General features: G+C 33.1%; 1 protein-coding gene across 1 annotated transcript; it reads right to left on the bottom strand.

The window, feature by feature from the left end:
* Nucleotides 1-506: 506 nt before the first annotated feature.
* On the bottom strand, nt 507-5,806 carry LOC136820326 (probable serine/threonine-protein kinase dyrk2). The gene is made up of 5 exons (XM_067076521.1): nt 5,640-5,806; nt 5,422-5,485; nt 4,787-5,029; nt 3,800-4,087; nt 507-3,530 (listed from the first exon to the last, which is right to left on the bottom strand). Exons 1-5 carry the CDS (start codon nt 5,682-5,684, stop codon nt 1,654-1,656), a joined length of 2,517 nt encoding a protein of 838 aa, XP_066932622.1. The 5' UTR covers nt 5,685-5,806; the 3' UTR covers nt 507-1,653.
* Between the last annotated feature and the right edge of the window lie 5,936 nt (nt 5,807-11,742).

Here is an 11,742-nt window from a genome sequence, read left to right as displayed (position 1 = left end):
AATGAACAGTTTTAGCAAATTAGCCAATAGGAAGAAATGAATATCTCTCATAATATGAGGTGAAAAAATTGAGAAATATTTCAGCTTAAAAGTATAACAGCTTTCGAATGTTTCTCGTCGAATGTAGTATGACGATGCAAAATTATTAACAAAGATTTGTCAAGATGTGGAGATACTGTAAATCGAAAACTACTGAGATTCTCGAAATATTCACAATCCAAAAAGTTCAACTTGAAAAATCCAAAGGCCATTACATATTATAACCTTGTGCACTTTTTTTATATAACAAATCTAAATTTTACTCCGAGCCTGGAGTTTCTTATTTTTCCAGAGAATTTCAGCCAGAAAGTTCCTTATCGAGTTCCTTATTTACTTAGCTGTTAAAATTTCATTTGCTAAGTATGTAACTTATGAATAAGTATGATAATGGACTAAAGTACAAAAAAAACGTTTATTGAAAGTTGTTTCGTCAATATTTTGTCATCTTTTTGTTTAGGCTTTTTTATGCAAGTTCAAGTTGAGATATCTGTTCTTTAACTTGTTTTCTTATTTTCAGCTTGCGCAGTTCCTTAACAATTCCTTATTTTTCGGACCATTTTCAGCCTCAAATTCCTTATAAACGTGTTCCTTGTAAAAAAAACGTGTAGTGTACAGATGACTGATAGAGCAAAAATTAGAAAAATGGAACAAATAAAACAAATATTTTAGAACATAAAATAACAAAAGTTTGAATAAAAATGGAAAAGAAATAAAAATCTACAATTTATTTACATATTGTTATTAAATTAACTCCACGATACCTTGAGGAAAGACATTTTCAAATTGAACTTACTTTTTGAGTGAATTTTATCTGAATTTGGCAATTAATTCCTTTGAGGTAATAGTCTCAATGAAAAGTCATAGTCACTTTAGAAGTAAACCCTTGAGAAAGTAGAAAAAATCACACAAATAAACAAAACTTGCCAATAGGTGAGAGAATAATTCAGTTAAAAGCAAAATCAATTTTAAAAAGTGTAAAAAATCTAAGTTAATTCGTCTGCATTAATTACTTACAGAATACATTACAGGAATAAAATTTGGCGGGAATTTAATTTGGCGAAAGGCCGAAAAAGTTAACTAGAAAAATTAAATTTAGCGGGAATTTGATTTGGCGGATGAAGGACATTTTTAGGACATTTTTACATAAATAGAGTAATTGACCAAATCCGCCAAATTTTCTTCCCGCCAAAATTTCTTCCTTTAAGGCATTAATAAAGCACCATTTAAAGAATGACAATAAATAAGGGAGCCAGATATGAGATTGAATTTTTAAAATAAAAACAAGTCCAAGGGGCTCAATCTTTGACGAAAAATGGATGATTCATTGTTACAAATTACCAAAAAGATTGAAAAAGTGTTTCACAAGACAAGACCCTAGAGAATAGAATCGAGTAGGTCTGATCAAATAAAATCAATATTCATGAGCAAGAGGGTTGTTAATTAACTATCCTTAATTACCAAGTATGTATCTAAGGTAAATTTAATTGTAGTATCTAAACTATTAAAATATAATTCCTTCTTAAAAATAACCACACTTTCTGAATAAAAAAATTAGACCAACAAATATAATCTGCTTAAAAATATTGAGGAGAATTATACAATTGACTGTATAACTCATTTCAAGGTTTTTGTCGGTGTTTTGTTTCCTGTTAGCTGTTTATCTCTAGTATCCCTTGCTCGATTCAGTGCATCGGTTGCTTTACCGTCAATCAGAGTGTAATCACTTTTGTTAGGTTTTTCTATGGGAGATCTAGCTGAACCCCTGATAGGTGAAGTCGATACTGATTTTGAATAAGAAGTCATTTTTCCAGTCAAAACTGCGTAGTCCATAGATGGCTTTGAAGAATTAATTGACCCACCACTTTTAGTGGCATTAGCTGGCGACATTAAATTCAAGTAATCACTATTATGGTTACTGCTTGGTGTGCTACTTTTGCCAGCCATGTTTTCATATGAGCCACCTGGTCTGCGACTTATTATAGAAGATGCACTGCTACTTCCATCTGCAGAATCCAACCCCCCAAAGGGGTGATAAATATTCGAATCATCATCATCATACTTTTCAAATTCATTCTTATAAGTTTTTGTTTGCTTATTACCTAAATTTAGAGGTGCTGGCTTATGTTTCCTTCTGTTCCTTAAATCGCCACCAATTTCAGGTTTCCCAGATTCTGACGTACTAACGTTTACATAGGAACCATGGTGTGAATCCTGCTTTTGAATTGTATTGTTTTTAACATTAATATAATCTAGATTGTCTAGCGCATCGAAATTTTGTAGACTTTGAGCTTGTCCTTCTCCAGTGGCTTTCTTCCATTCATCATAACAAAGTGGATCTGAAGAATGTTTTGAAGCTCCATTCCAACGTCTTGCATTGTGTGCATTAACAATTTGTGATGAAGAACTGTCATCTGACGAGTCCTTTCTTATTTGACTGATATTACCATATGCTGGTTCATCTGAATAATCAATATTACTATAATCAAAATGTAGTGGTGAAGGTTCAGAGCTGGCAAACGCATCATCGGATCCTTCTGAATGATAAGTCCTCCTTTTAGTACTTGAATCTTGAGTCTTATTTACTTTGTCTTTGCCATCTGTGATATCATTATTGGGTTCCGTTGGTGGAAAATCAAACATGGTTTGTGGTGTTAGTCCGAGGCTAGCTGGTGATCTTGGTGGTGGTGTTGGAGTCTTTTTATTACCTTTCTTTTTAGCTATTACATAATGCGCTGGATTCGTTGGTTGCCTATTATAGTTATTGTTTGTGACACTGTCAGTACTTCTCCGAGGATTATTTTTACTTGACATTTCACTTTTGTCAGTTGGAGACATAGTCATTCGAAATTTTTTAGCCTCTTCTGCTGTTAGAATATCTGGTTTGTCTTTCATTCTTGGTTCTAGACCTAACGGTATTTTCTCCTCAGATTTGGTTGTTTGGTCTTTAGATGTTGATGCAAGTTCCTTAGGTACAGGAATATCACCTATCGTCATACTTCTTGGTTTAAGTAATGTCCTTTCATTAGTATTTCGTGAATCTACTTTCCCTTCTATATGGACAGGTTGTGAACTACTTGAGGAGCTTGGTGATTTCTTTTTTGGTTGTAGAATGGGTGCTGATTCATCAACACTTATTTGTTTACTGAACGCTTTCTTTATTGGACTACCTGAAGGGGATGATGTACTCCGAATTAGATTAATTGTCTTATCTCGACTTTCATTGTTTATTTGTATACCCAGGTCAGGGCTTTTTCTTCTATCGAGACTACAATATTTTGCCTCGTCACTCATTGAATTTGTAGCAGCTCTAGGCGATCTGAAGTTTTTTCTTGTCATTGGCGTACTGCGTGTCCTGTCTCTGTGTTTTCGCCGTAGTCGATCACTGGCCCGCAAAATTGCTCTTCGTATGAAATTACCATCAGCTCCTCCTCTTTTGGCTTGCTCAAGGTCAATGAGGACAGATGAGCCTGTGAAATCTCGTTGAGTCAAAACTAGAAGAACAATTAAGATTTTTTTTAATCAAAAGATAATGCATAATTTACAGTAGAAACAAATGGATTTAATGATATTTTCATTCATAGAAAACTAAACAAATGTTTTTCAAACAAAATTTTTTTGGCTTAAAATCATTTCAATAAAACATGTCACAGAACTCAAATCTTATACCCCTCATGTTATAAGTAGTAAATAATGAATTGAAAACGAGTCATTGTTGTCCAGGGACAGGAGTCCCAACCATATTTTAGGAAAAATGTGATACCTGGCTCATCCTGGTCAGCTTTGATTTCTTCAAAAGCTCCGAGAAGTTCATTGGCATTTGGAGTCACAATATTTACAAGGAGTCCTTTAGTCTTATGTTCAGGACAGATTTCGAACATGAACTGTGAGTCCTCCCCTCTAGAGAAGCTTTTTATGTCCTTGGTATACCATCTGTTTATACATTTAAGATTTTTATTTGTAATTGAAAAGAAGTTTCTGTAAATCCTTATTGTTGATTCTGCATTCTTTTTCTTCTGTTTGTCTGGTATGTTTATGTTGAAAGCAGTAACTACAAAGCAAGAAAATGACGATATAATAGATGATTGATAAATTTATTTCAAAATTTTGAAGCCAAAAAGATTACATTACTTCAAGTTTCATGCCTTACGGCGGCAATCATAATATTTTTGTACGATGATTGCACTTTTTAAAATGGTGTTCAACAACAATATTAGTAAGGGGGCAAACCCTTAGTACCTGTTACATCTTTTATGCAACGCAACCAAATCTGATCCATTTCAAAAAATGAAGTACAGTATTTAGATGTCACGAGTTTTTCGTGAGTGGTTTTTTTGCTAAGGCATTTGACAAAATGCTCTCAAAAAATGATACAGAGGACTTTTAAGTGAAGCCATACGATTTCTTAACGTAAGGCAAGTAAATCGACTGGAAGTCACGTCAAAACGTAATTTTGAAATCAATTTTCTTGTGAAAGGTTGAGAAATCGACTATATCCACTCTGATCCACTAAAAAGTCCTCTTTATCATTTTTTGAGAGCTTTCAATAGGTATAAGTGGTTTTTGGTTATATTGAATTTTGTCAAATTTTAGGGGTCAAGGGGGCTTTGCTTGTGACGTCAGTTTTTGAGTCCTAGAAAATTTCCCTAGGCCTTAGCAAAAAACCAGAAATGGACCAGATTTGGTTGTGTTGTATTAAAGATGTCCCATTTTTCTTGTGTAAAGAAATAAAAACTGACTTTTAACTAACCTTTACCAAATTGGTCTTCTAATGCTCGCATCCATTGATCACGTAACAGAGCATTATCAAAGGATAAGAAAGAGGTTTGTGAAGTGGTTATCAACACCAAAACATTATTTGATTTGTCGTAGTCTTTGCGTGCCTCTACACCGCAAAAGTCAGTCAGGGGGATGACAAGTTTTGCGTTTTTCCCTTCATGGGCATGTTCTTCACTTTTATAAAGAAACACGTACAAATCGTAAAGGAAATTATCTGAAAGAAAAAACATTTTGAATAATTCTTAACAAAGAAAAATTATATTGACAAAGTATGACGTAGCAGGTTGAAACCAAAATAGTTTTATCTTCAAATAAAAAGGAAACTCTGATGCAATTATTTTCATCTTGATTAATCTTGATTGTCTGAACTATTAGAAGCAATCTTTTTTTTGCTTAAGCAATTTTTTCTAGGTTTCAGTTGTAAGACGTCAAATTAAAAGTTCCTCAGTGAGCAAAAAAGTTAGTCCTGGGATCAAAAATGATACCAGCCTAGAAATTACATTCCATAAAATTTTCCTAACAAATGATTTTGTCAGCTCAATTTCGGGTGAGTGAAATTTGAAAAAATGTTATACATAAAAATTTGTGAGAAAATAAGAAAAAAACCTTCATTTGTAGCTTGAGAGTTTTTAGGTGATGCCCGCTTTAAACATGCCCATCGTTGTTTCCACTAGAAATAAAGACAACCATAATGTGAAAGTGAACCCATTCAAAATACAATAAAATCTTTGTGAATTTTCTAGTTACTACTAATAATACTTCTCAATGAGATTTCAATATAGAGTCGATTTTCTTTTACAAAAAAATGATATGGATTGTCTTACCTTTTTTCCTTCTCTATTTAACACCAAATTTTGAATTAATTCCATGAATATGATTGCATCCTTTTGAAAGCATTCCTTTTATGCGAAAAAATGTCAAAGTAAAGTGGCTAGTACTACCATTTCACAGTTTTATTTATAAAGCTTGAAAAACAAAACATCAAAATCAAATAGGGAAGAGTCACTAGGGAAGCACTTTCATCCCATTTACTATCTAAGTGCTTCAGGGGAAAATTGGACCTACATTGGACACTGGCAAAGGTACAAACAGTACCAATTTGAAATCAGCATGGTTTTAGGAAAAGTGTAATATCATGAAAATTAGAAAAAAATTTTAACTTTCATCTTACATTTTTCAATACCGGGGTGACCCAGAAAAAAGTAAAAAAGGTTTGTTGGTAAATGGTGTCCGAAATAATGTGAATTTTTACTAAATTCTATTTTAATTGTCTAGGGGAAAGACATTTTCAAATTGGTATGGTGGTTATAAGCTTTTGAAGTCAAAATACACTTTTGAAAAATTCCAAAAACACGTCACAAAAGGGCTATCACTGGGTATCAAATTTAGCATTTTTTAACATTTTTCAGTACTGTAAAATCTTTTTGAAAAGTCGTTCAGAATTACTGCTTTCCTATTTTTTGCCATAACTTTTGTCAGGATAATTGATAAAAATCAGAAATTTTTTTCTTGGTCACCCGGTATTATTTAGAAAAACATCTTTAAGCTGTCTGATAATTTTGTCGTTATTAAAAAGATGAGGATAAAGATGAAGTGTACCGACCTGTTAGCAGGTGACAGGTAAACAGTTAATATTTACAGGTCAACGTTAATTACTATAGTACATGATGAAAATGTTTTAAAACACTTGTCAACTTAAAAAAACATAATTTTGAAGGTACTTCATCCATATATAGCTAATTTGATAGTCAACAACTAAAATATGTGCATGCCACCTGCTTTTGCATTCTGCAGCATAAACACAGACCAGTTCTCACACTATATAATACACAGAAATTACACAATGTAATAAAGTAATATTCTTCAACATTATATAAGAAGTACATGTATGTTACATATGCTATAATTATAATACAAACAACAGGTATGTGTCTCTTTGTTTTTATTGATTTAAGCTATGTACAGTGGAACCTCCAATTAGCGGACACCGTTGGGGAATAGAGCTGTCTGCTTAGTGTCTGCTAATTAGAAGTGTTTGTCTTTTAGAAACTTTCAATTCTGTGCTCTAATTTTGCTATAAGGTACTATTAAGGGGTTTATAAGTATGTAAAATTTTGGTCCAAAGTGTTCTTCTAGAGACACTAGGACAAGAAAGAACAAGAGAATAATTATTCAAATGCAAAAATTTAGTTTTTACGAATGAGGTCCCTATCAGTATAGACCAAAACTCCTACAGGATTTGGAGTGCGGGCCGATTCTACTTTCATTGTCAGTGGTTTCATTCTCAGTGGTTTCATTTTCAGTGGTTTCAAGCCAACATCTTAGCAACAGGATGCTTGCCCATAGTTACAGGGGTTTGTGTGAAAGACCAAACATAGAAAGTTTTCCCAATCCCCTATTTCGGTTTAACCAATAATGAAACTTTTCCATGTTTCACTTTTTTTTGCAGCAATTCTTCAAAATGAAAATATTTTTAGGATTTAATAAAGTTCTTCTTTATTCAATGAATTTTTACGACACTTTGTTGACAATCTAACATAACACTCTCGCATCAAATTCCCATTTTCTTCCGAAAATGGAAGAATAGAAAAAGCCTAAGCCTTAGGATTACGAATTGAAACAAATATATGAAAGATGCCAAAAAGAAGGGCAGTGTGGAGTGCATTGGTGGAAATTTGATAACAGTCTGTGAAGGAGCGCTGAGAAGCAATCAAAAGGGATCTTCTCAAAAATATAATCGATTTTCGATTATTAAGTTCGATTAATGATTCGACTATTTAATCGAATAGCTGCCGTCGTTTAGTCGAATAGCTTCGACTATTTCGTCGCATCAAAATAAGAAAGCCTTAAGTCCATTTTTTCAAAAATTGAGTTATGACCATACCGATGCTTTACACCCCATTTTTTATCGAATTTTTGGCTTAAATCCATCAAAAACCAACCTAAAGTGGCCTAATTTTAAGTTTTTTGAAAAATAAGAATTTTTATTTTTGAAATTTTCTCAAGTTAAGAAAGTCTTAAGTCCATTGTCATTTTAGTTGGACTTTAGGACCTTTTAGATTAAGGTTTTAGTTAAAGAGTTCAAAAAAGTTAAGAAAGTTTAAAGCAAGAAAGTCTTAAGTCCATTTTGGAGTTAAGACACTTTTTCACTGGAAATTTTTCAAATTTTCAGTTTTAATCAAGGAAATTTACATAGAAAAAAAGGTTTAAGTCCATTCTCGAAAAACATGCTATGAAATAGCATTCATATCTCCGCAATGGTATAAGTGACAATGTTGATACTTTAGAACTTGAAAGATCTTTCTTCATTTATATTCATATCAAAAAAGCAGCTAGCTAGCCCAACATGGTCAAAAATGGCAGCCATTTCAAACCTTTAAACTTGATTTTCTCAAAACTACAAAAATGGACTTAAGGCTTTCTTATTTTGATGCGACGATTTAATCTCCTATATTGGATTATTTAATCTCCTTTATTCGATTATTTAATCCTTGTATTCGATTAATTAATCCTTTTTCGCTTATATCTTAGGGATCCTCTCAAAAATACTGAATTTCGGTAAAATGGTTTTCGGTTAAATTCGGCTGTTTGTTTTGGACAATTTTCCTACCCATCGCAAGTGAAAGAGGATAAAAAATGCTAAAAAATGCTAAAAATAGGGTTTTTTGGACTTTGTGCAAAATCCTGTCATTACTTTTATCTGATTTTTTGTACAAAGATGGAGGGCAAGATTCTCTAAAGAATGGCTGAAGTGGTTTTTCCCGGAAAATTCTTATTCGCCTTAAAAAACGGATTTTCGTATTTTGGGGAAATTCCCTTTAACCAAATAAGAAAATATAGCTTTTCTCAATGTTGACTCATAATTTTTTTCTGATTTTTTGCACAATGATGCAAAATGGCAATGCCCAAAATGTGAAGGAGCCAGATTTTTAAGGAAAATTTTTTTGGGCAAATTTGGGCCAAAAACAGCTTAAAAGGTTTTTTGGGCCTGAATGGTTTAAGTGATTTTCGTATTTGGGGAAATTCCTTTTTACCATTTTACATTATTCAACACACAAGCTTTAATTTTCCATTCTGAATTTTTGTACAATTATTGTCACTTTTTTCTTATTTTCATCTGCTGTTAATCATTAGGTAGGTCCATTCAGCATGTTGCTTGTTTTGTTTTGCCCTTTTTGAGTTGAACATGAACACAACGATGGAGTGCTATTTTCGAATCGAAAAACAATAACAAAGAGATAAGAAGCAACTGTGTTGAGAGGTTGATAACAGAGGAAAGTGTGTGAAAATTAAAAAGAGAGAAAAAGATGGAAGTACTTTATCGTGGAGAGATCGTGGAATTTGTTATCCAAACATTAAGAAACTTAAAGATGATGCGATAATGTGATTCACAAAAGGATTATTCTATCATTTCATAATTTATGATGCCCCTTGGTAGATCAAAAATCCTTAAAGGTAAGAAGAATTATGCAGTCATTGGTTGATTTGACTACGGCTTTTTGAAAATATTTTTTCTTCTGTCTTTCAAATCCACAGTAGACAAAGGCTTGTTTGCGCTGTTTTCGATCTACGTAAGAAAAAATAACCGATATTCGACTATGTTTTGCAAAAAATTCGATTATATTTTGGAATCAAAAGGATTAATTAATCGAATAATAAGATTAAATAGTCGAACTGAGGGGACTAAATAATCGAACTGAGGTGACTAAATAATCGAATTTCGATTGTTAAATAATCGAAGTACTTCGATTATTTAAGCGAATTTTTCGCTTAAATTAGATTATTTAAGCGAATTTATTTTTGAGAAGATCCCTAAAAGAGACCACTTTCGTTTTTGTTGCAAATTTCCATATAAACTTCTCACAGGGATTATTTGTCAATGCTGCAATATGTTGTGTCAACTTGTCAGCATTGTATTGCTGCAAAGGGAAAGATAAAAGAGGAGATTAGCCTAGTTTCTAATCCTGATATAGGAGTTTAAGTCTTGGATAAATCAATCCAGTTTGATTTTTCAAAGTCTGTGACCAGTTTGACCCTCAATCAGTATAGTCCTGAACTGTTCATATAAAATTTACGGGAAACACATATTTGGACTTTGGTACCCAATGCCGCACGCAAGCTCTTAGACTAAAGTCCTGCAGAAGCTGGACAAAAATCAGTTTTCAAAGTTTGCAAAAAAACGCCACATAGAAGGATCTTTCAAATTCAGTATGTGAATAGAGCAGTAAAAATATGAGTACTCTTCGCTTGAGAAGATGATTGACAGATTAAAGTCTTCCATTCGTGCGGTAGCTCGCGGGCGTTCTCTCAAACCATGCACAAAATGGTAGAACTTAGCTGTGGCAGATCATTTTAATGGAAGTTGTTGGAATGTTTACAAGGTTCTTGACAGAAGATAATTTGTTTGATTGCCAATGATGACAGTGCCATTATTAATTTTGTTAGATCTGACAAATTGATGTTTGTGAGTGCACTTTATAGTTACAGTATGACTCCCATATTGAAGAATCATATTCTGGTTTTCTAGTTATTAGATGCTGTTTTAGAGCTTTAGAGCTAGCCTGTCAATGCACCGCTAATTTAACCAGAAAAGAAATCATAACTCAAAGCAACAAGGACAAAGTGGCAAACCAACAAATCAACACATCAACAAAACTAAAAATCAACAAAAATGACAAATTAATTAAAAAACCAAAAAACCAAAACAAAGAAATATAGACAAATCCACAATTGACAACCGACAAAAATAAAATAGCATAGAGGCACTGGTCTCAACGAGATGAGTCACAGCCACAGAGCGTCAAACTACTTCCAAGTATACTAAGTAAGTAACACCGGTAAGTGAACATAAAGAAAGTTGAGAAATAAATCGAGTGCAGATAGATGAAGACCATAAATCTAGCATCAGGTGTGGCCATGAGTAAGCATGCCCTGTTAGGGATCTGCAACAAAAAACTTTCGAATTTTTTATCAGCATTGGGTCGATAAGGGGATGGGGTCCAACTACATACCGATATAAAAACAAGTATTGGGACAAAAATCTTTTCACCCAATTTTTTTCTTATTTTGTCCACAAACTCCACTGAAAGCATACAACTTCACTGGCTTTCACCTATACACACAAATACGCAAATTTATAAGTACAATTTTGAATTAGCTTTGAGAAATAAAACTCTTTTTTCATTGGCCAGCGCGCTGCTTTTTTCTTCAAAATGTTGCGACTTCATCGCATCTTTTTAACTTTCACTTTGATTAACAATATCAATGTGGGTATGAACAAACTCAATGTTGGTGCAAATAGAAAAAATTCAACGATGACAGGTGGGAAGGCGAGATCAACGTGATGGTAACCTGATAACAGCTGGTTATAATTTTCTTACGGACACAGTAAACCTCTTGAAGGCCCATGAAAATTAACCATATCTGAGGAAATTATCCTCCCGCAAAAAATTATATACAACAAGAATCTTGTTATGCGCCCGAAGGTCAAAAACTAAATTTTCTTGGATAAGACGCCCTATTCATAAACAGTAGAAGAAATCAGTACCGTAGGATCGTCTAATATCGACATGCGTCTTCTAATTTCGACATAGATGTAGGCTGGTCTTCTAAATAAAAAATCAAACATAAACAAATACATACCAAAGTTATCAATCAATCACTAAATTGTACTCTCTCCATCACGCCACAGATTATTGATATAATATGAGAAATGTGAAGTGTTATTATATTACTTATATTTGAAAAGAAAACTTTAACAATGTAGTAATCACTAAAAAACTAATTAGCATGCTTTCAACGAAGATGCCCGAATCACAACAACATTTTGCACTCGAGGAAGTTTTTAGTAGACCTTTTTACCGTGAACCGAAAATAATTAAAATAACCCGGTTTCCTTATGAATTTGAAAACGGACCGGGTGTGCTC

Source organism: Clytia hemisphaerica, unplaced genomic scaffold, assembly GCF_902728285.1.
Source record: "Clytia hemisphaerica strain Z4C2 unplaced genomic scaffold, Clytia hemisphaerica genome assembly, whole genome shotgun sequence".
In the NCBI taxonomy this organism is placed as follows: domain Eukaryota; kingdom Metazoa; phylum Cnidaria; class Hydrozoa; order Leptothecata; family Clytiidae; genus Clytia; species Clytia hemisphaerica.
This window is presented reverse-complemented; position numbering and strand designations above follow the sequence as displayed.